General features: G+C 44.5%; 2 protein-coding genes across 3 annotated transcripts; one reads left to right on the top strand and one right to left on the bottom strand.

Annotated features, from left to right (window-relative positions):
- Positions 1-1,250: 1,250 nt before the first annotated feature.
- znf648 (zinc finger protein 648) lies at positions 1,251-3,192 on the top strand. Of its 2 annotated transcripts, none has more exons than XM_080474097.1 (2): positions 1,251-1,311; positions 1,606-3,192. In XM_080474097.1, the coding sequence occupies exon 2, from the start codon at positions 1,678-1,680 to the stop codon at positions 3,160-3,162; it is 1,485 nt and encodes a 494-aa protein (XP_080330223.1). In that variant the 5' UTR covers positions 1,251-1,311; positions 1,606-1,677; the 3' UTR covers positions 3,163-3,192. The 2 variants fall into 2 exon arrangements, with proteins under 2 accessions (XP_080330223.1, XP_080330222.1); XM_080474096.1 differs by having other exon boundaries at positions 1,251-1,483.
- A 2,950-nt stretch (positions 3,193-6,142) lies between these two features.
- sec16b (SEC16 homolog B, endoplasmic reticulum export factor) lies at positions 6,143-21,423 on the bottom strand (the record flags this gene model as incomplete). The annotated part of the gene is made up of 24 exons (XM_080473060.1): positions 6,143-8,629; positions 8,719-8,768; positions 9,152-9,269; positions 10,143-10,223; positions 10,309-10,404; positions 11,913-11,941; positions 12,011-12,168; positions 12,251-12,410; positions 12,494-12,578; positions 12,915-13,025; positions 13,110-13,247; positions 13,339-13,444; positions 13,768-13,879; positions 13,961-14,078; positions 14,167-14,248; positions 15,739-15,836; positions 16,080-16,307; positions 16,403-16,541; positions 18,545-18,606; positions 19,003-19,148; positions 19,252-19,445; positions 20,836-20,935; positions 21,013-21,089; positions 21,179-21,423. 23 exons carry the CDS (start codon positions 21,421-21,423, stop codon positions 8,752-8,754), a joined length of 2,700 nt encoding a protein of 899 aa, XP_080329186.1. The 3' UTR covers positions 6,143-8,629; positions 8,719-8,751.
- Between the last annotated feature and the right edge of the window lie 567 nt (positions 21,424-21,990).

Here is a 21,990-nt window from a genome sequence, read left to right as displayed (position 1 = left end):
GGGGTCCCTTTTGTCGACGTCCTGTGAATTTCCACAGCCACTGCTTCAGCAGCTGCTTGGAGGTGGACGGATGAACAGCGGCCTCTCGTGGCCGCTACTGAGAAATGCACGTCCCTTAAAATAGAAGCGAGAATCCCTCGGTATGTTTTGGACCTGAAATGAATTATTAGGTTTCGTAATTGGTGTAAACAAGCTCCGCTCACTCAGATCTGATTTCAAAGAGATTTGAATTATATGGTTGACTTAATGTAATAACTGCGGCATTCATCCTTTAACATTTATTAATCAATTTATTTATGATCGGCGTCAGTTACAGGACATTTGTCACAGCTAATCTGTCTGAGAAAAAGAATAATTATAAATGTTTTTATTTCTTTATTCTCCCTGTAAATAGATAGATAGATAGATTTTAATCTATATTCCTACACCAGTCACAATTTAGCCCTGAATTCCATTCTATTCTATTCTATTGTATTCTATTGTATTCTATTCTATTCTCGTATGTTGTGCTCGGTTCTATTCAGTTCAGGTAAGGTCAGTTTTAACACCAACAGTTGTGTTTTACTTAATTTGATTTGATTTGATTTGATTAAACTTTATTTAATTTAATTTTGTTTTATTTTGTTTTATTCTGTTCTGTTATATATTCTATTCAGTTATATTAGATTCTATTCCATTTTAATTGGTTCTATTCTATTCTATTAAGTAATAATGTAAGGTTACCATATAATAATGTCTATATTTCTGACCACTAAACAAAATTTAAACTCGGTTTCTTTCACTTCAGCTCAGCTGGATGTGTTGGATTCATGTCAATTTAACATGTTCATATTACAATAATAATCATAACAACAACAATAATAACCAATGCTTTCTTCTAATAAGATAATTTCTTTTAAAGAAATATTTGTGCTTAACCAACATGGTGGAAAATATAAAGATAACCTATGTGATTCCACACAACCGACACTGATCGTTAAGTCAGCAGGAATATTTCAAGGTCAAACAACTGTCTCCCTTCGTTTTAATGAGAATTTGGGGTGTCGAGTCTCTGATACTCGCAGTGTAAATGACCCTACGGTCTATATGTTGCTTGCTGGTAAGCCAAGTCCGGTGGAGGTAAGCTGAGCCCTGCTGTGAAGATATCACTGCTGCTGCTGCTGACTTGCAGGATAGATGCTGACCCAGAGAAGGTTGCTGCCAAAACTCCGCCTGTGAACACCAATGAACATCTCCAGTAGAATTCTAACAGACCCAGTTCATCTCTGAGGCATCTCCTGGATCTGATCAGCTCGGGAGGAAACCACAGCGGTAAGCCGGCCGCAGAAAATAGATTCTGAAGTCATGAATGGAAATTTTCATGTGTCTTGAAAGATTGACAAACAAACCTCGAGGGCAGTATGTAGAAGGAATTCAGGAGTCATGTGGAGTGACTGCAGCATTCGGGTAATGCATGCAACGGCAAAGAAGTGGCATGAAGAAGGTGTGTGACAGAAACAAAACACATGTTTTAACATGTCTTTTGTGGCGTAATCATTCAGAAAGAATTTAAATGCGTGTGTGTTCTCACAAGGTATGAAAATGTGTGCTTCATTTCTCTTTCAGTGTGGGTGATTTGTCTGGAAAGCCCCGAGAGAACTTCAAACACATGCAGATGATTCCATCACTAAAGTGCTAATGGCCGAAAAAATGTCTCAGCACATATCAAACCGGACAGCCTCTGAAAAACGAAGTAAAAGGAAGCCCCGAGGAAGAGCTTGTTCCACTCTTTACTCGCCAGACGGACAGATGATAAATTACTCTGATAATGTGCAGACAGACTCTTTGCTGGGTGGAATTTGTTTGGGGATGGACTCGCTCGCAGAGAGCAGTGAGACCGGAGTCCTTTACCTCAACCCTCAAACGCCAAACTGGTCTCTGGTGGAGAAGTTTGCCGAGCTCTCACCCGGCGACCACACGGAAACGAGTGGCGGCCAGGACCGCGGCACGGAACCGTCACGACGCACTGACCATCCCGAGACCAATAAAAGACAAGAATCTAACGGAGCGCTCTTGGATGAGACGCAAAATAAGCAAGAGAACTGCGTGAAACACTTCAAGAGCCAGAGCGACGTCCCGGCCAAACAGAGGACGTTCAAACTGAAAGAGTTAAATGGTGAGAAGTACCCCGTGAGCGCAGGCGGCCGCGGTGCCAAGGAGAAGACCATGAACAGCCCCGTCGTGAAGAAGCTCCTGGAAAACTGTGAAGACGGCAAGCTCCCCAGACTTTTAGTGGCAATGAAAAAACGCAGTGAGGTCGACACGGAGGACCGTCCCTTCAAGTGCCCCCACTGCCACTGGGCCTTCAAGAAGATCTGTAACCTGCAGAGTCACCTGCAAACGCACAGCGGCCTGAAGCCCCACGTGTGCGACATCTGCGGGAAAGCTTACTCTCACCAGGGAACGCTGCAGCAGCACAAACGCCTCCACACCGGGGAGCGCCCCTACCACTGCCCCTTCTGTGTCAAGACCTACATCTGGTCCTCGGATTACCGCAAGCACATCCGCACGCACACGGGCGAAAAGCCCTACATCTGCGACGCCTGCGGCAAGGACTTCATCCGCTCCTCCGACCTGCGCAAGCACGAGCGCAACATGCACACCAACGACAAGCCCTTCCCGTGCGAGCACTGCGGCAAGACCTTCAACAAGCCGCTTTCCCTGAAGCGCCACGAGAGGAAGCACCTGGGGGAGCGGCCGTTCTCCTGCCCCGACTGCGGGAAGGCGTTCACGCTGGCGAGCCGCATGGCGGAGCACCAGAAGATCCACAAGGGGGTGCGTCCGTACTCGTGCTCCGTGTGCTCCAAGCGCTTCACCAAGTCCTCCAACCTGGCCGAGCACGAGGCCATCCACAGCGGCGTGCGGCCCCACAAGTGCGCCGAGTGCGGCGTGGCCTTCGCCATGGCCTCCCGCCTCGTCCGTCACCAGTTCGTCCACAACAAGGAGAAGCCCCACAGCTGCCCGGGCTGCAGCAAGAACTTCAGCCACCTGGCGAAACTGAAGCTTCACCAGGAGCACAACTGCGCGGGCAGAATCTTTGTCTGCGTGGAGTGTGACAAGTCCTTTGTGTGCGCCTCGAAGCTCGCCGAGCACGTGCTCAAACACAAGGACGACAGTATCTGAGAAACTCTAAAGGAATGTCACCGCACACGTAAAAAAAAAAAAAAAAAAAACAGCTCCAGCGATCTGCAGCCAAATCCGATTCTCAAACGAGCGCTGTCAGATCTTTCCTCACACAATGTGGCGGGGCACCAGTTTATACACGTAAACATATTGCATTTATACTTATTCTGCTTTGCCGGTTGTAAACTCCCCCCCCCTCACCCGTCTCCCACCTCCCCCCACGGTGCCGGGTTACTGTGTGAATGCCGTGGGATAAAAATGACCACGAGCCCAGCATTGACACTGGAGCTGACAGTTTAATGGTGTGATATGAAACCAGTTTCAGACCCCGTTAAAAGTGGGCGTACAAATGCAGTTAATACCAAGCACAATATGGTGTCTTTTACTTAAGGGCATAGCTTCAATGATAAGGAATCCACACTACAAATTGTTGAGCAATAAGTGAGAGTCATATTGAACCTTTTGGCCACGGTGGGACCTGCTCACTTACCTAAAATATGGTATCTGAGTCTGTTAGTTTATTTACTGTTGGGCTACATGAGACGCAAACTTTTAGACATCTTGTGCTTTCCTTGTCGGGACCCTTCACTTCATCCTCGGTCTTAAAGACATTTTATTTTTTGGAAGTTTCGGTCATAAATCCCAACGTCTTTTCTCAATGGCTTTGAAACTGTGGATATTATTTTGACCAAAAATAAGGCACAATTTTATTAAATTTTTTTACATATTTTCAAAATGATGATAATGAAGTTAGAATGTGAGGCTTATTTTATTTAAAATAATTTTCACATTTTTGGACGTAGATTTGATCATCTCTTTCTATAACTAATCAACCAAAACATTCAGATCATTAACAGATGAAGTGAGGATCGCCGATTGTTTACAGTTCAATTCAGTTTTATTTAGCTACCTCATGCCGCTTTAACATCAACAAAAACATGCGGAGGAAAAAAACAAGTTTTCGACATTAGCAAGCATTGGCGATAGTGAAAAGCAAACAGGTTGAAATCTCAAACAGAACCGGAGGGAGGGAGGGAGGGAGGGAGGGAGGGAGAGAGAGAGAGAGAGAGAGAGAGAGAGAGAGAGAGAGAGAGAGAGAGAGAGAGAGAGAGAGAGAGAGAGAGAGGGAGGGAGGGAGGGAGGGAGGGAGGGAGGGAGGGAGGGAGAGAGAGAGAGAGAGAGAGAGAGAGAGAGAGAGAGAGAGAGAGAGAGGGAAAGAAGTAGAGGGTGGCATGTGATTGTCTGGAGAGCGAGAAAAGTAGAGACACTTAATCTTGGGCCGACATTAGGGATGCACCGATACCGATACCGATACCGATATCAGGTCTGATACTGCACGGAGCGCTCATACTTACAGGTGATACAACAGTTGCCTCACACAAGTGAAAGAATATTACATGACTTTATTCGTCAGCAATGCTGGCAAGATATCAGCGGTTTGGAGATTCTTTAAAATGAATGAGAATGACCAACGTAAGAGAGATGTGAATTATGTTCTGCTAAAATATCAAGAGGAGGAGAAAGATAGTTTGTTCAACCACAGCAACTTAATCACCAGAGACATTTGGACCAGCAGAGTTTAGCCCGATGTCGCTCAGTAGTCTTTACTGCTCCTCCAAGATGTGCTACATGCTACATGCTAAAGAGTTTCAAATCTCCCACACCAGCAATGCTACATGCTAACCATGACTAAAGTATGTTGGAATGAGTGTGTGTGGTGGCATACAGCAAGCTCGGTCTACAGTCTACAGTATACGTAAAGCAGTACACACCTTGGCGCTACTGTAGAATGTGTAGCGTCGCCGCAAAGCTAGCTTGAAGCTACGCATAGCCTTCGCATATTGTTTGCATGCGTAGTATGAATTAGGCTTTATGGTATTCAATAAGTACTCGTATACGCTACAGGTTAGTACTTGTCCTTTGAAAAAGTGGTATCGGTGCATCACCAGTCACATGATGGTAAAGTGGGCGGGACGTATTAGACAGCAAGTATACGTTTTGCCGTCAAGGTAGAAAAGTACTCCGAGGATTTGAGTTAGACGTTTAGTGGAGTTTAAACAGCCGAGTTAGAGGATCGCCAACGCCGCAGCTCTTGTGTGTCGAGTGGCGAGTTCGTGTCATAAAGTTGGTCCAAGCGAGGAAAAGCAGTGACGAGACAGAGCTCGCCCATGTTCATCAGGAGTGAAGGCCTGAGCAGTCCGACACAACAGACACTCAAACCGCTGCTCATGTTAATGCTGGTATCAATGGAAGTATACCAGAACACCACAGCTCACTATTAATGGGGGACCTGCGCATTATTAGACATGTTATGGCTGATTGGTGTGAGTTTCCTTTTATTCAGTATGCCTGCTTTGGTTCTGGGTGTAAGGATGAATGTCATGGTGGAGAAACCCAGTGCTGGAAGCAAGCCGCGTGAATAACTTAATGTGAATGTGACTGAGAATAAAGGTTTCCCACCACCAACTCTGTGTGTGTGTGTGTGTGTGTGTGTGTGTGTGTGTGTGTGTGTGTGTGTGTGTGTGTGTGTGTGTGTGTGTGTGTGTGTGTGTGTGTGTGTGTGTGTGTGTGTGGGTGTGTGTGTGTGTGTGCTCACACAGTTGGCTACTGCAGACTAATCGTAAAAGGAGATGGCACCTGCCATGTTGTCACATACTCCACATTAAGTGAGAGGCGACCGCTTATAATCCTGGCTATTTCAGGGCCCAAAGTATTTTGTGACCATTAATTTTATTTTTTTTCCAGCATGTATGCAAAAAAAAAAAAAAAAAAGCTACATGAAAGGAAGTACAAACAGCTTTTGGTATTTCATAACACTTTAATTCAAAGTCAAAAAAGCACTGATCAGCTGGTCAATACATTTCATGAGCTGGTTTAAAAAAAAAAAAAAAAACAACCCAAGAAAAACAGTGATAATATTACGAAGCCATGTGACTTCAGCAAAACATCTCCATTACACTTAGTCATGTTCATAAGGTGACAGAGCCATAAAATATGGTTTTAAAGAGTTTATATTACTGTGATCCATATATATATATATATATATAAGTATATATTTATATATGCCTGTAAGAAGCTGTGTGGACAGAACTTACTTTATATGCTCGTGTTATTATTAAAGCTCTATGATGACGGTGCTACCTGGCAGAGGTTTCTTCTTTTGCCGTGTGGGTTCATCAGTCCAGTCCTCATGAATATATATATATTTAAAGCTCAGCTTTTTAAAGATGTACAGTCTTATTGAGCAGTGTCTATTTAATACAGAACAGCTTGGATGGATGGAAACCCCCCCCCACGGTGAACAAAACCACTACAAACTTTAAGCACAATGGTGCAAAATCCAAAAACCCCCAATCACATGGACACAGTGTGAAATATGAATGATGGCATAAGCTTTACATTTCAATGAAATACAACATTAAATATTGGGAATGATAAATTGTGCTTAATCAGAATAATAGATTCTCATTTCTGAACGATGTATGAACAACGCACTGATAATCATCAACAGTTCATTTACCCAAATGAATAGACGACAAGGGAACAAGAGAGTGAAGTCCAAGAGAATTTCATAATTCTGTTATAGCCTACACAACTCAACGATTAAATAGAAAAGGATTTCATTTTTCACAGCAAATAATATATTATTGGCTTCATTTTGTGTGTTCTCTGACTTTCTTTAACCTCAAACATTAATTATTATATTTTTTTCCTGAGAGATTGTTGGACTTTCAATAACCTGTCTCAGACATAATAATTACAATTGTATTTTGCTTAGTTTTACACTTAATTGTGATACACTAGTGGTCAATAACAGCATTTATACTCACTTTAAGTGTGCTCTTACTCTGTTATGCTCTTACTCCGTTATGCTCTTACTCCATTATGCTCTTACTTTGTGACTGTACTTTTTATTGTTTTTCATGTACTTGTCTTCCCTGTTATTTATTTGTTTTAAGAACATTTTAGTATTATTTTGACACTGTAAACGTGTTTTATGTACTGCTGCCAGGACACACTTGTAAAAGAGATTATTAATCTCAATGTGGCTCTCCTGAGTGAATAAAAGCTAATGAAATGTAAACAAACTAAATTCTGCTTCCACTATATAAAAATGTTTTAAAGATTACAAACCCCACAGAATCAGAATAAAAACAGACACTCGTATATAGTGGATATTAATACAGTAACGTGGGAGCACTGCTGCAGTTCGTCTCCAAATTCATCGTTGATGTACGGGTAAGCTGAACAACTGAAGACCAGAGTAATACTGACAATATTTACAATTATTTTTAGAGCAACACATCAGACGAACGTCAGACGAAACAGAACAGATCGACAGTAAAAAAGTAAAAAAATACTGATAAAAAGAGGCAGCTTTTGATTTTTGAACATTTGAACAAAAGCTGTAGGGAAGCTCTGTCGTACGTTGTTTTATTTCAAGCAGTCTATTTATTTAATTATTTGTATTTTATTTTCAGCACAAGCTTGCACCTTCTATCTGTATTTATAATTCTACGTGTAGAATCCCGTCAAATGGATATTTCTGAGCTAGCACCATGCATGTTCTCCTGCCGCCATTTTGACGTTCTGCTCTGCTTGGTTCCTTTAGATGTTGTTGTTTTTCTTTGTTATAAAGAAAAATTATGAAGTATTACATTCAATGTGCACATCGCAATAAAGAGAATATGTAAAAAAATAAAAACATTGCATCAATACTGAAATGATCATTGGTCTGATGGTTAATCCAGTTTGGACCCCCGGATTGTGAACGCTCTTCCTGGGGCTGTGGTGATTTTTCTCCAGCTTCTTTCCACAATCCAAAGAGCAGCTTGTTAGTTTAATCAGTGCCTCTAAATACGACGTGTCCAAACCACGGATCGCGATCCAGCCGCTGCCGATATTCTTTTCTCATTGAAACCAAAACAACGGAAAATATCACTTGTGAAACCTGCACTTCCTGGTTTTTACACGAGACAGCGCTGGAACAAGACTGCTCAGGGGTCGTCAACCTATTTGGAACTAATCACTTCAAAGCCAATGAGTAAAATCAGGGATTACTTGATTACAAACTACCTGAATAATTATAATCATTAGTGTCTGATCCTCAAGTATTTTCTTCATATTGTACATGAGTACGAAGTTATACTTAGCTTCAGTGGTCACTTTCTACAGCCACAGTAGAACTGGCCTCAGTGTTGCTGGTATCATTGGTTCCAGTTATCCGGGTCAGTGAAGATATCCCTTTCCTGAAAATATGTCCTGAGTTCCCACGTCAGCTTTCAGGAAACACACCTCAGCTGTTTCAGCCACTGCAATTCGAGTCTATCCCGAGTATTTCTGTATCTGACCGGCAGCACGATGGTGGGGAAGGTGTGCTGATCGCTGTGGTGTGCTGATGGCTGTGGTGTTCTGCCGCGCTCAGACGAGGCGCATGGCTACAGGTGCAAGGTCTAGAGGGGCAATCCTGCAAGCACGAGGAGGTTGATTAATGCAAATATTCAAAGTATATCTAAGGTTATACCCGTTTATTTTTAGACCTTTAACGTAATTTACCTGCAGACGGTTGAAGCTTCCAGGCCCGAGTCTCTACCCGAGTTGCAGGCCTGTACCAAGAGGACACAGATACTCATACACGCCACATCATATTTGCATAGCATGAAAATATCACAGGTGGCGGCCAAACCAACGCTATGCTTTACATCTCAGAGCTGAAAAAACACAAGCGGTACATCCTGCCTGTGCTGCAGCCAGCATGTGAAACCGGAGCGGCGGGTCCACAGACGTGTTAATAGCAGAAACATAGCAGCAGCAGCAGCAGCAACAATGTGATCTGCAGCGCCAGAATATTTATTTTAATTTTTATTTCATTTAGTTTTTTTAGCCTTTATTTATTCAGGAGAAAACACATTGAGATTAACAATCTCTTTTGCAAGTGTGTCCTGGTGATTCAGAGCAGCGCTCACTGAAAACAGTCGACGTCACTCACCTGCCTTCCTTGAAAAAGGGTTGATGCCACCAGACGAGGACTGCGGTGGAAACATGCCGGGAGGGCCTGCAGCGGCAGGCGGAGGAGGAGGAGAGAAGGCAGGTGTGGGCAATTGTTCCTTAAAAATGCACAAAAACAATGCACATTACTCAATAGGATCAAGGTATATATAAACAATGCTGAAGATGTTACTTTAACACAGTATTTGTTCTGCTCACGGAGCCTCCGTTTACACATTTCCAAGTAAAAATCTAAAACTTTTCTTGCATTTTGGCTGTTTGTTTACACAACAACCGCATTCGGAGGCCCCGTATACAAGGCAAGGCTTCAAGTGAAAACATATCGTTTTTGCATTTTCATTTCAGATAATATTTTGTGTTTACACAGCAACATTTTGAAAACGATGCCAGTTTAGACCAAAACAACAGGAATGATGTAGTAAGCAGGTTGGGCCACTAGTGGGTGCTGTTCTTTGTTTTCATGATGAAACCACACACACAGTCGCATTTTTATCATGGTGACTGTCAAAATAAAACTATCAAGTCCCAGGAGAATATGGACTTGGAGTCACGACACGACGGAGGAAACATTATTCTTATTATCCAGCTACTGAGCATGTGCAGAAGAACTATTTACTACGACCATAGTGCACATGCATAGTAGCAGCGTTTCCATAGAGATGGATTCAAAACTCTTTTTTAAAGTTACACACTGGGAGCAGTTTTTAAAAAAGATTGCATTTTCAGTGGCTTTGAGCACAGTCATGTGAACAGACCCTCAAAACAAAACAAAAGTTAAGCATTTTCACTTGAAAACGTTGCGTAAACGTGGCCTGATTCATATATCATGATAAAAGTTTATGCCAAGTGAGTGAGCGAGTCTTGTAAATGGGACCGTCAGATTAGGTAAGTAATTGTATAGAAAACAAAAAAACAAAAAGCTGTGAGAGGCAGTGGTAATAGACCAACTACTACATAAATCCCAATTTTACCATCTGAGGGTCAGAAGTCTCCCTTTGGACATCTTTGGGTTTGGACTTGAACCAGCCACTGAACCATCCCGTCTTTGTGCTCTACGTGGAACAGAAGCACAGGTGTGACAGATACGTACAACGTTGTGCTCCTGTGGACGGACGTATCGTCCGTGTGAACACTCACTTGTTTCGGGTCGTCGGCGGTTTGCTTGGAATCCTCGAACCCCTGAGAAATGATCTGCTGGCTTTGGACATGCTGCCTGGGCGCTGAGGGGCTCGCCTTTAAGGGGTAATACAGATACTTAAATGTGTAATCTCTATTCCATAGAAACCGGGACAATGTGTAAAACGCAATAAAAACTAGAGCTACACTCGGTAGAGCGCAGGCCTTCGCCAACGCCACATTTGTTTGCAGAACTGGGTTAGCATCGCTAGCATGATAGCCGTTAGCTCATATTGATGCTAACTCGCCTGTCAGGTAGCTACATCACTGTGTGAAACACTGAGCAGGGAGCGTCTCCATGGCAACAGACGCTGATCTCCTTCAATCTCCTCCATGAGGTGCCTCTATCATCTGCTTTGTATGGAACATTTTTTCACGGTTTTTGGGATCTATTCATAAACGGTTAGCCGTTGACGTCTCAAAATCTAATCAATTGGTTCTTGGATGATGAGAAATCATCCCTGAAACTGTCATGCAATTTGGGTGAGTAATTTTTGCAAAAAGTTAGTAAATTCCATACATACAAACCAATAAATAAATAAATACATGCAAACAAAAGAATAACCTTCTTGGCCAACTTCGCTAGTCACCCAACTTTGAATAAATAAATAAATAAATAAACGTACACGAAAACGTAACCTTCTCAGCCAACTTTGTTGGCAAAGATGAAAAAAAGCAATAATTTGCTAAATATTGAGAACGTCATGTTGCAAACACACACGGTGTGTTTTTTTTGGGGGGAAATGTGATCAGATCTGATTCACTGTTGTTGCTGCTGTTTTCGTTGTATCTGTCATTGTTGTCCCAGCGCTCTCCGTCTCTTTCTGCCTGCTCTTGTGGCCTCGCCAATAAATCAATGATAAATTAATAAAGTCTGCAGCAGAAACAGCTCATCAGTTTCTTCGTTTGCAAAGAGAAAATCCTTTCTGGCACCATAATTCACTCAGATCCACCTCACTGGAGGCCTGAAGTGGGAGTGAAGTATCGTATCTGAAAAGCATTGTTATCGCCTACGATTGAGAATAAAGTGCTTTGAGATGTTTCTGGTTCACACTTGCTGGCGAACAAGATCTTTCTGATCCGTGTTTTGGAAACTTGGATTTTGTTACAATTCTTTTCAAAAAAATGATGGCGGGAGAAGGATGTTCTGGTTTAGGCTCCCCGTTTACTCGACAACATTCCAAATGAAAATGCGTCGACTTTGCATTTTATCGATTAGATTTGAACTGTTTACCATTTCTGAATAAATCCCACAAAACTGTCCCTTACAATGTCCCGTGGGAGGCACCTCATGGAGGAGATCAATGGAGATCAGCGTCTGTTGCCATGGCGACGCACTGCAGGGCTGCAGCTGCCGTTAGCCGTCTGCGCCGGTGCAAATAACACAAAAGAATGGAAACCAACGGAACATAACTTTAACGTTAACACCGCAAGGTGGCGTAGGTGAAGGTCTGCACTCTACCCAGAGCCCGTTCTAGTTTCTATTATTTTACACAGAATTCCAGAGTTATTTGATTATTTTGATCTTTAAAACGTTTTAATAAGCAGATTATTAGATTCCTCACCATTCCTGCCCCAGAGGACCCCTCGATGCCTGTGGGGGCAAGTCAAAATCAAACATGACACAGAAATCACGGGGGGGGGGGGTGATTTAGGTTCTCACCTTCCACCGCAGACGGCAGGTTGCTTTGAGGACAATGTGATTTAATATTGTTGACGCCAGTGCTATGATAACCGAGGTGCTGGCCTGTAGCCACCGATGGAGCAGGTGGGGGGAGGAAGGCCATCGGCGCTGGCACACAGGGAGCACTGACCTGCTTCCTAGACGGAGACAGGGTGGGGTGACGTGGGTCTGACTGGAGTTCACATGTGACAGAAATGACAAGAGAGGACGGCGCCATACCAGTCCTGAGCTTCTGCGGCGTCCCGCGGTGTTGCTGTCATTAGGCCTGAGTTCCCGTCGCTCTGATGTAAGAGGCTTTCCGATTCTCTTGTGCTGTCGTAATAAAGGAACTCTGGCTCTGGACTCCGAACGTCAAAGATCTGTTCGTTCAAATCTGATTCTGTGGAGAGAAAAAGTCTAATATTTTAACGTTTTGCCTCGAGGGAACATAATCTTCTCTGATGGTACAGGTATTACAATCACCTGAATACTCTTTATGATCTTCATGAGTCCAAACGCCGGTGGCAGGACCGGGCAGATGTGTCTCAGCGTAGTCGTAAGTCCCGCTCTGAGGACAAATGTGGCAAAGACATTAGAGTTCTGAATGCTAATGTTAGCCTGCTAACACTCTGATAGGCTGTAAATGGATTCTGATCAAAGGAAGAACCAACAACAATGGTGGTGATCCAGATCATTGTCTTGTGTGTTTTGAAATCATGAAATAAAGTCACATAATGACCAAATTAAATAAAAGAATAAAGGCACTTGATCTGGATGTGTCATTCCTCTGTGTCCATGTCGACCCTTGGCGGAGGTCAGAGATCTCTGATTGCTCTTGTTTAGTTTTAAATCCCTCACCCAGGTGCTGGTGATGTGGAACTAGGATCCTCGTGGAGCTGAATACCTGTAAGCTGTGGTATCGAGCCCGCAGGTGTTTGAGCCAGTCTGGTTCCGGCGCCGCTCCACCCGGACCGTCACTAAACTGCCCCTCCGAGGACATCAGTCTGTCCGAGAGCTGCGGGAACAACAACACGCATTCATGTAGTGCTCGTCTGACAGATCTCTCCGATACCTGGTCTGACAGTTGAACGTAATCGACCTTGATGACCTCTCCAGTGAGAACAAGGAACGACTCCTTCTGCCGCAGGATGGCCAGTCCCACCACCTCACAGTAATGGAAGGCCTGAGACGACAGGCCGCAGTCCAGCAGCCGGCTGGCATACAGCAATTTATACACCTGAAAGCAACAACAACAAATGTGCATCATGCATGTTGTATGAACTGAAATCACTCAAGTCTGTGTTGAAGCATGAGAAGGCGAGAAGCACCTGAAAGCACGGGATGGAGGACGATTTGTCCAAAAGCGTGAGGCAGTACTCGTACAGCTCGGTGCATCGGATCGAGTCGTTCGTGGCAAAGCGTCCAAAGTATTGTCTAGAGGAGAGAAAAGATACTTTAAATAAGAACAGATAAAGAGCCTCTACATGTCTGGACTATGGATTAAACATCACAAGGCAGGAAAAGTGAAAAAAAAAAAAAATAAATACAATTTTTGTAAATTGTCCATGCGGTGCTTTTTTCTAGTTTAACAACGTAATCATGCAACTTTTCCTCAATCTCATCCTCAATCGCATTGACAAGTTGAGCTCTGGAAAAACGTGGAGTCGAATAACAGGCAGGACGTCACAGGTATGTGAGTTCTGTGAAAACTGTCAGTACGAACACACGTCGGGCTGACCAATAGCAGCGCGGCTCACCTATGGCTGCTTCCCAGAAGCACCAGCCTCCCGGCTCTGGACGTAAACACCCCGAAGGGGGCGCCAGCTGCCAGGTAGCACACATGGGCGGCATGCACGAGGCCCCTGGAGGCTGCGAGGAGAAGAGCAACGCAAAAACGTCAGCTTGTTCATTGTGCTTGGCAGCCGGACCGTCAAACGGTGGGCGTCATACCGAGTGTGTCCCCCATGGTGGTGACGGCCTTCCGCTGGACGGCTGGATCCCCGGCCTCGTTGGAGAGCATGACGGCCAGGTGGGGCTTCCAGTCGCCCCATTTCTCATTTCCACAGCACTGAGCAACAGAACATCACTGTCAAACACACGCCAGCGGGATGCAGAGCCGACGTGTGCTTGAAGTGTATTCACGTGAGGTGTTTTACCGTGGCGACGGAAGGGATTCTCCCCGACAGGAGCTGGAAAAGCGTCTGAAGGGGGTCACTGGCCGACAGCTGGCTTGTAAACCTGCCAGCAGAGCGGTTTGCGTGATTGTGAGTCTCAAACTGAACAGAGGCAGCGGCACTGAAACGGTTAACCATCCAAATTTAAGGAGGATTCCCGCCGCCGGAGCTCCTCTACTGTGACGGCTCAAATTCTGCTCCTCTCGACAATCCCGAGTCAAAACCCAGTCCAGCTATCCGTCAGTCGTCCCCATGGGCATTCCTCCTCTGACGACCTGACACATGTTACCGAGCGACACACAGCCAATCCAAAATAGCCTGTAAAACCTGGTTTGGGTTTCATGATGGATGGTCCACAGAAACTACAAACACTCTCTTATAATCAACACTCCTTCAATAAAAGTGCTCGATCACTGACGTGTAGGACGTCTGCGACCGGTGGGGAGACAGACAAAAAAAATCGTCCTCGCTGAACTTATTACAAATTATTTACACTCTGCAGGACAGGGTTGACGGCGTACGGCATGTGCTGCCATACTTTCTGCAAAGTATAAATAACTCTGAACATCTCGACCAACTCTAAAAGTCAAGCTGGACATTAGCCTGCAGGGAAAAAGACATTAACATGTGTCCAACGTATTCAAAGTACAAACGTTAGATGGTGGGAGTCTGGTTGGATTCCTACACGTGTGCAGATTTAGGACACGAGAAACCTCAAATCCAAATGAATCCAAAAGCTCTCGAACGCTTAATTTGTATTGATCGCGTAATTTTCTTGGTCTACAGTAGTGAATACTCTGAAAACACAAAAGTACTTCAACTCTAATGGAGGTTTCTTTGTGAGACTTCATCAATATTATTGTCCCAGTGAGCCGCGACTCGGCCAGTTAATAGGTTTTGTTGCTGATTCTCCACAAGCAGCTCGTCTATAGTCCAATAATAAGAAATCATCATTTCCTTGTTTTATTAATGAATTTCAATTGTATTTTTCAGAACTGCAGAAATTGACGGATTTGAAAAAGTCCAGAAAAATGTATCATCAGCTTTCCAAGTTCTTATTGTTTTAAGATGTTTTATTTTTCTTTTGAATACAGTGACTAGTTTTATGGATGCTCCTTTTGTTGTTTTTTTGTATTCTTCCTCTTGAGCTTTGATTTCAATGTGTTAGTGATGATTAATTTATTATTGAGGATGAGTTTGTTAATCCAGCATGTTCTTCAAAAATGTTCAAGAGTTTGTTTTATTTGTTGTTTCTTAAAACTCAGACTATTGTCTGCTAATGCATTCTGGGTAAAAAAAAACAATTTCTGCTCTTTCCACGAAGCACAGCGTCTGATCATCTAAACTCCTAAAAAGCAGAAGATGAAATATGATTTTTTTTTTTATCAGAAATCTCGTGAAATTAAACAAAATCAGGGGACTGGATTAAAAAAATCGAATTGTTCCTTCCTTAATACTTCACACACTTGTGTGTGCATGTTTAGTCCGAAATTTCACAAATCACCACTCGTGCTGAGGGTTGTATCCCGGCTTCAAGCAGCTGTTGCGGCTCACCTGTTCAGCACCGTGGTGTACGACCTGTTGTCCATTTTGCCCGCCAGGAAAAGAGCGTGACCCCACAGTCCGCCGGTCATGGCCTCCTCCAGGGCCTCCTGGGACGCACACGGAAAAAACCCAGCGGGGAGAGTTAATCTGCCACGGTGACAAATGCTCATAGCTCATCACGCTACGACTGCAACCTAAATGTCCTGGGAAGTTGGTTAATTTATAGCCTGCCATGAAGACGAGGGCTGGAGGAGAACTGAAGCTGGCGATTCTAATCGGTATTTCTTAAATCAAACTTGTTTCACGCAGTTGGGAGATAATCAAGCAAAGGGAGGCACAGGAGCAGAAACCTTCTTTCTTCCAGCCAGCAGCAGGCGGGTGTAGCTCCGCAGGGCCTCCGAACTCTCCGAGCCAAAGCTTCTGGCGTTCCCAGTGAGCAGGTCGTCACCTGTCTGGGGGGGGGCCTCGGTGGCGGCGTCCTCACTGAAGTCGATGAGCGTGCGAGCGCTGGACTCCAGGCTGCCGTCTGTCCGTGAGCCGTGCATCAGCAGCTCTGCAATGTCTGACCCCACGATTTGCTGAAACATTGGAGACGTGGGGAGAACTGTGAGAAACGAAATAGATCATTTATTCTCTGCATGCTGGTGTTCAGAGTGAGACAGGTTTCACTCACTCCGTTCTGCCTGCACAGCAGTATTAAGAGATTCCACAAGAGGGCGGCAGAGCTCCTGTCCAGCAGCTTCTCATCTCTCATGCAGGCTTCTGCCCTCTGCTGGGCAAATTCAATAGCATCCACCTTGTGCAGGTCCTCCCTTCAAACACAGGAAAAGAATGCAAAATAATAATAATAATAATAATAATAACAACAATAATAACTATGATGATGATGATAATAATAATAATAATAATAATGTATTTTATTTATTGGTTTGAATGTGTGCATATATTATTTTACAAACTTTCTGCAAAAACAATTAACCCAAATTGCATGAAATTTTCATCCAAGGACCAATTGATAATATTTGGTACGGAAGAGTTTTAGGGCCACTGAAGAAAAAAAAAATTTGGAGGCTAAAAAAAAAAAAAACCTCCGTGGCACACAGAAAAAGTCGAAAATCAAAGTCGAGGTTTTTTTTTTTTCACGGTGGAAAAAAAGTCCGTCCATCCACATGCCAGCGCGTGTGACTGCTTCCTCAAAATGCATATCAGACGGCTTAATGAAGTGATGAAAAGATGCTTCAGGACAGAATGTAGCTCATAAAGAAGGTGCCGTTATCAGGACCAGAAGAGACAGAGCAGCCTGCTGCCTGGTTCTGTAGAGGAAGTTCGTCGAGTACGAAGGACAAAGACACGGATCCCGGGCTGCTTATTTAAATGTTCTTATTAATCAAGGAAATCCTGTGTAAACTCACACGTCCATAAGCAGTAAGCAACCCGATACAGTCACAATTAAGTGATTTAATGTGAATTCACATCTACGGGCAAATGATGAGGGATGGATAGACGTCTCTCCGTGAAAAAAAAAAATCTCGACTTTGATTTTCGACTTTTTCTGAAGCCACGAAGGTTTTTTTTTTTTTTTTTAGCCTCCGAATTTTTTTTTCTTCAGTGGCCCTAAAACTCTTCCGTAATTTGGGGATGTTAAAGAATAACCTTTTCTAAATAAATCAATAAAATACTCTGGTTTCCTCCCATAGTCCAAAAGAAAACATGCATGTGAGGTTAATTTGTGACTCTAATATTCCTCTCGGTGTGAATGTGAGTTGTCTGTTTGCCCTGGCGACCTGTCCAGGTGTACCCTCCCCTCTGTGCCCAGAAATATGCTCAGGAATAACCACAGTGTGTTGCCATGGCAGCCACATAAAGATGGAAGTATGGCCATGAAAACAGGAAGTGATGTGTAACTCTGCTCTACATGCTGCAATCTGCAGTCATCACAGTCCTGCCCTGATTACATCCATATGCTCATGTCCATTTGCAATAGCGCCACCTTGTGCTCTCGGGAATTTGTAAGTTTTGACACTTCGACATATTATCGCTACCCAACATTTCCGTCGCTTTATCCGGGGCCGGGTCGCGGGGGCAGCAGTCTAAGCAAGGAAGCCCAGACTTCCCTCGCCCCAGACACTTCCTCCAGCTCTTCCGGTGGGACCCCAAGGCGTTCCCAGGCCAGCCGAAAGACATAGTCCCTCCAGCGTGTCCTAGGTCTGCCCCGAGGCCTCCTACCGGAGGGACATGCCCGGAACACCTCCCGAGGGAGGCGTCCGGGGGGCATCCGAAACAGATGCCCGAGCCACCTCAGCTGGCTCCTCTGGATGCGGAGGAGCAGCGGCTCTACTCCGAGCTCCTCCCTGGTGACTGAGCTCCTCACCCTATCTCTAAGGGTGCGCCCAGCCACCCTACGGAGGAAACTCATTTCAGCCGCTTGTATCCGGGATCTCGTTCTTTCGGTCATGACCCAAAGCTCATGACCATAGGTGAGGGTAGGAACAAAGATCGACTGGTAAATCGAGAGCCTCGCCTTTTGGCTAAGCTCCTTCTTCACCACGACGGACCGATACAGCGACCGCATAACTGCAGACACTGCACCGATCCGCCTGTCGATCTCACGCTCCATCTTCCCCCGACTCCTGAACAAGACCCCGGGATACTTGAACTCCTCCACTTGGGACAAGGGCTCTCCACCGACCTGAAGGGGGCAAGCCACCTTTTTCCATCGCTTTAATTTAACTTAATCTCAGCTTTAATTTCTTTTCAGATTTCAAAAAACAAGAGCAATCCATGTGGCTCTGATGATGTTGAGAAGTATTGCTACCTGGTTAAAGGTCCAGGGAAGTTTCTCATCTCATGTTGCTCCTGCGTCTCACTCAAAATGACCTGAGCAGAAAAAAGGATCCAAGTGAAAACCATCAGCTTCACTGATAGAAGAAGAAAACACATTTCATTCATCATGAATATATTTTTTTCTCAGAATGAGCTCATGAAAATAATTCTGCTCGGTGATACTGAGTAAGTACAGTAAAGACTTTAGTTACTGCAGTCAAAACATTTCAAACACTGTCTTTAATGTTGTCTTTACAGTTATTGCTTTTAGACCTGAAATGTCATATAAATATATATATGAATATTTTATTCATTCGTTGCAGTACATATATAGCCACCACTCTGGATGTATAATGTAAACGAGGAGTACATTGTGATGAATGAATCTAATTCATATCGCTCTTCTCCAGCCCCCCAAAAACACTGAACACATTAATATCATGAACCTACTTCCAGACTGTGGATTTCCAGGTGACTGATGTTCTCCTGCGTCGACGCGGCCGGGGAAACCCGCACCAGCTGGCCGGCCGGCCCAAAGCTGACCACAGCGTGGGGGATGGAGTACTTCAGCGGGGCCGACGCCTGATGCAGGCGCTCTGAGGAGACGCGACGAGTAAAGGGCGTGGAAAAAGACGGGACGGAATCAACTCGTGGGAGAGTAACGCGAAAACAAAAAAAGAGCTTTAACGTGCTGCTCACCCGCAGGCTGCTGGTGACTGGGTTCTGCTCCGTTCATGTACTGACTCAGCTCGCAGCTGCTGGAGGACAGACCCGAGTTCTTGGAGCTCTCCAATGTCCCGAGGTAAAAAGAAGAAACGTCCTCGCGGTCTCTGGAGGGATTGTCCTCATAGTCGGTGAGGTGGTGCTGGGAGTTTTCTTTTCCCGGGTCATACCTGAAAGCAAAGCAACACCAAACAATAAAAGGACGAATCAAAGGAAACCGTGCAGGAAACTTTTAAATCCTGATGCTGTAGAAATAAACCGGATTACATGGAGGAGCAGCTGTTGTGTGTCCGACAAATACACACTATCGTTATCATCGTTATTGTTCTCAACCTGACAAACTTTATTATTTTGAGCAATGCATCGATACCAAGGCACAGTGCAATGATGTACCGGCGAGTACTACGTGATGTCCAGTGTTGCCACAGTTACCTTAAAAAAAGTAATCCGATTACTGATTACTAGTTTCTCCTTTAAAAAGCAACTTAGTTACTTTACTGATTACTTGGTTTAGAAAATAACTAAGTTAAAATACAAGTAACTTTTTAGTTACTTTCAGCAGCTGCCGATAACAGCCCCACACCGTCTCAACATAAAAAAGGAAACCAGTTTTGCTAAAAACTCGGAAGAAAGGGGCGGGGCTTCCTGCCACTATATCTTCTTACTCAGGAAAATTATAAAAGTAGTGTTACATCTCTACTGTTGTGTTCTTGTTGCAATGATATGGTTTGGAGATGATGTTTGTTAGTTCCTATTCTTTTATGTCACCTGAACACACCATTAGAGCGAGCTGGTCTGTGATTGGCTTAGAGTGGAGAAGAGGGCGGGTCTAGTGATTCTGACACTGCTTGTGTTGGTTTGGAGGAGACCGGAGGAGCAGCCCGGTTCAGCTTAATAATAAAAAATCGGCTTTGCAGACAAGAAACTCCTCCTGTTGGACGTTACAACAGTAAAGCACGGTGACTTGGAGAAGTAACGTTAATCTGATGGTTATATGAGAGTAACGCGGTAGTAATTAACACACAGAGCGCAGTGCGTACACAGACGCTACGTACTGCGCTCTGTACTGTAAATGTAGAAGTACACTGGAGGCTGTTGGAGTTGCGCACTGCGTTGATGCAGAGGCCGTGCAGAGGTGGTTTGTACTTGTATTCGTCCTGTAAATAAGTGGAATTGGTGCATCCCCAGTTATTTTCTATATCAACAACATTCCATCAACATTTGATTTGCTTCTTTTTGTACCTTTGAATTTCTGTTGTCAAATGTCAAATATTAGTGTCTCTTTTTGTTTTAACTCTAGCTGGTAAAATAGAAAACAACAAAACTTTAGTTAACAGTGGGGAGTACTTTGTTATTCTCTGGAAGAAATTCCAGACAACACATTACAACAGTGCCACCCAGTGGTCGACATTAATTACACCTCTGCTTTCTTTTGAGTTGCACAAAACGTGTTAGCCATTAGAGATTTGACACGGACTGTGAAACGTCACTGATCTGAATAAGTATACAAGTATAAGTGGTATTTTCCCAGATGAACGTGAAGCCAGCTGCTGTTCTCACCTGTACTCGTCTGTTTGGAGGCTCCTGGGAAGCTCCTGCTTGTGCGTCCTTTCGTGGTACTGATCTGCTCTCCAGTCCTGTGGACCCCACTGGAGGGGATCTTATGAAACAGAGATGAATATTCATTTAACTATCCAGAGCTGAGGAGATGAGCCGTGTCACAGTGTGGTCCTGTACCTGGCCGTCCCCTGTAGTAGTCATAATACCCATAGCTGTCCGTGTAGTCCCAGTTATAATGGGGTGCGTAGTCGTGCCTGGAAAATTAAAATGATTTCTGATCAATGCTGGGAAATAGACATTCCTGATCCACGTTTTGAGTTTTCGTAACAGTAAGTATACACACCTGGACGGGGGTCTTTGGTATTCCGGTCGCCCGTAGCCATGTTGAGGGTTATAAGGATACTGTTCAGGTCTGACGCTCGCCCTGTGGTACGCCTCAGGATGACCCCAGTGCCGGTCCTGCTCTCTGGGCCTGGGCTGTGGATAGTTGGGGTCGTTCGGCTGCGTCCTGGAGTGACCCTCTCTGTCCTGTCCGCTGTGGGGGTGACGGCCCGGGTCGGCCCAGGGGTGACCCCCTCTGTAATCCATGACGAGCGACACCTCCCCCCCCTCCCCACTCCCACCCTCCGCTCAGTGGGAAACAAGACCTGAACGCATAAACCAAAACAGCACAAGAAAAAAAATTAAATATCGACTTACAAAGCAAAACCCAGACCAAGAACTGAGCCGAGGTTGTGTTAGGTACTCACAGCCTGCAAAGCACAACCAAAGTGCATCCATCGACTGCCACATCATTCCTCTGGAAAGTCACAACACTGGCTGATAACGACTCATGATAGCAGGAGGGCAAGGTTCACGGAATATTCTGGCCTGTATAATAACTGCCGGGTGGGGAAAAAAAGTAAACACTGACAGCTCTTCCAAAATCCACCGTATGCAGAAGGTGTAGAGCCCAGCTCGGAATGCACGCCTCCTCTGTCCTTCTCCCAGTGGTTACTGTCACTGAGCTGAACACGCCTTAACCAGGTTGGCAGCTGGAAAAACAGGAAGAAATCACGTCCATCCTCTTGTCAAACACACAGAAAAAAAACTGATCTCTGTCAGCTTCACGTCACAAACAAAGTCCTCGGCCCGTTGGAAGCTGCACGGTGGAAA

Source organism: Lipophrys pholis, assembly GCF_963383615.2.
Source record: "Lipophrys pholis genome assembly, chromosome: 10".
NCBI classification, from domain to species: domain Eukaryota; kingdom Metazoa; phylum Chordata; class Actinopteri; order Blenniiformes; family Blenniidae; genus Lipophrys; species Lipophrys pholis.
Note: the sequence above shows the minus strand (reverse complement) of the source record. Positions and strands in the feature narration are given on the sequence as shown.

Excerpts from the sequence above, each read along its gene's own strand:
- znf648 (XM_080474097.1), top strand. The coding sequence starts at position 1,678 with ATGGCCGAAAAAATGTCTCAGCACATATCAAACCGGACAGCCTCTGAA.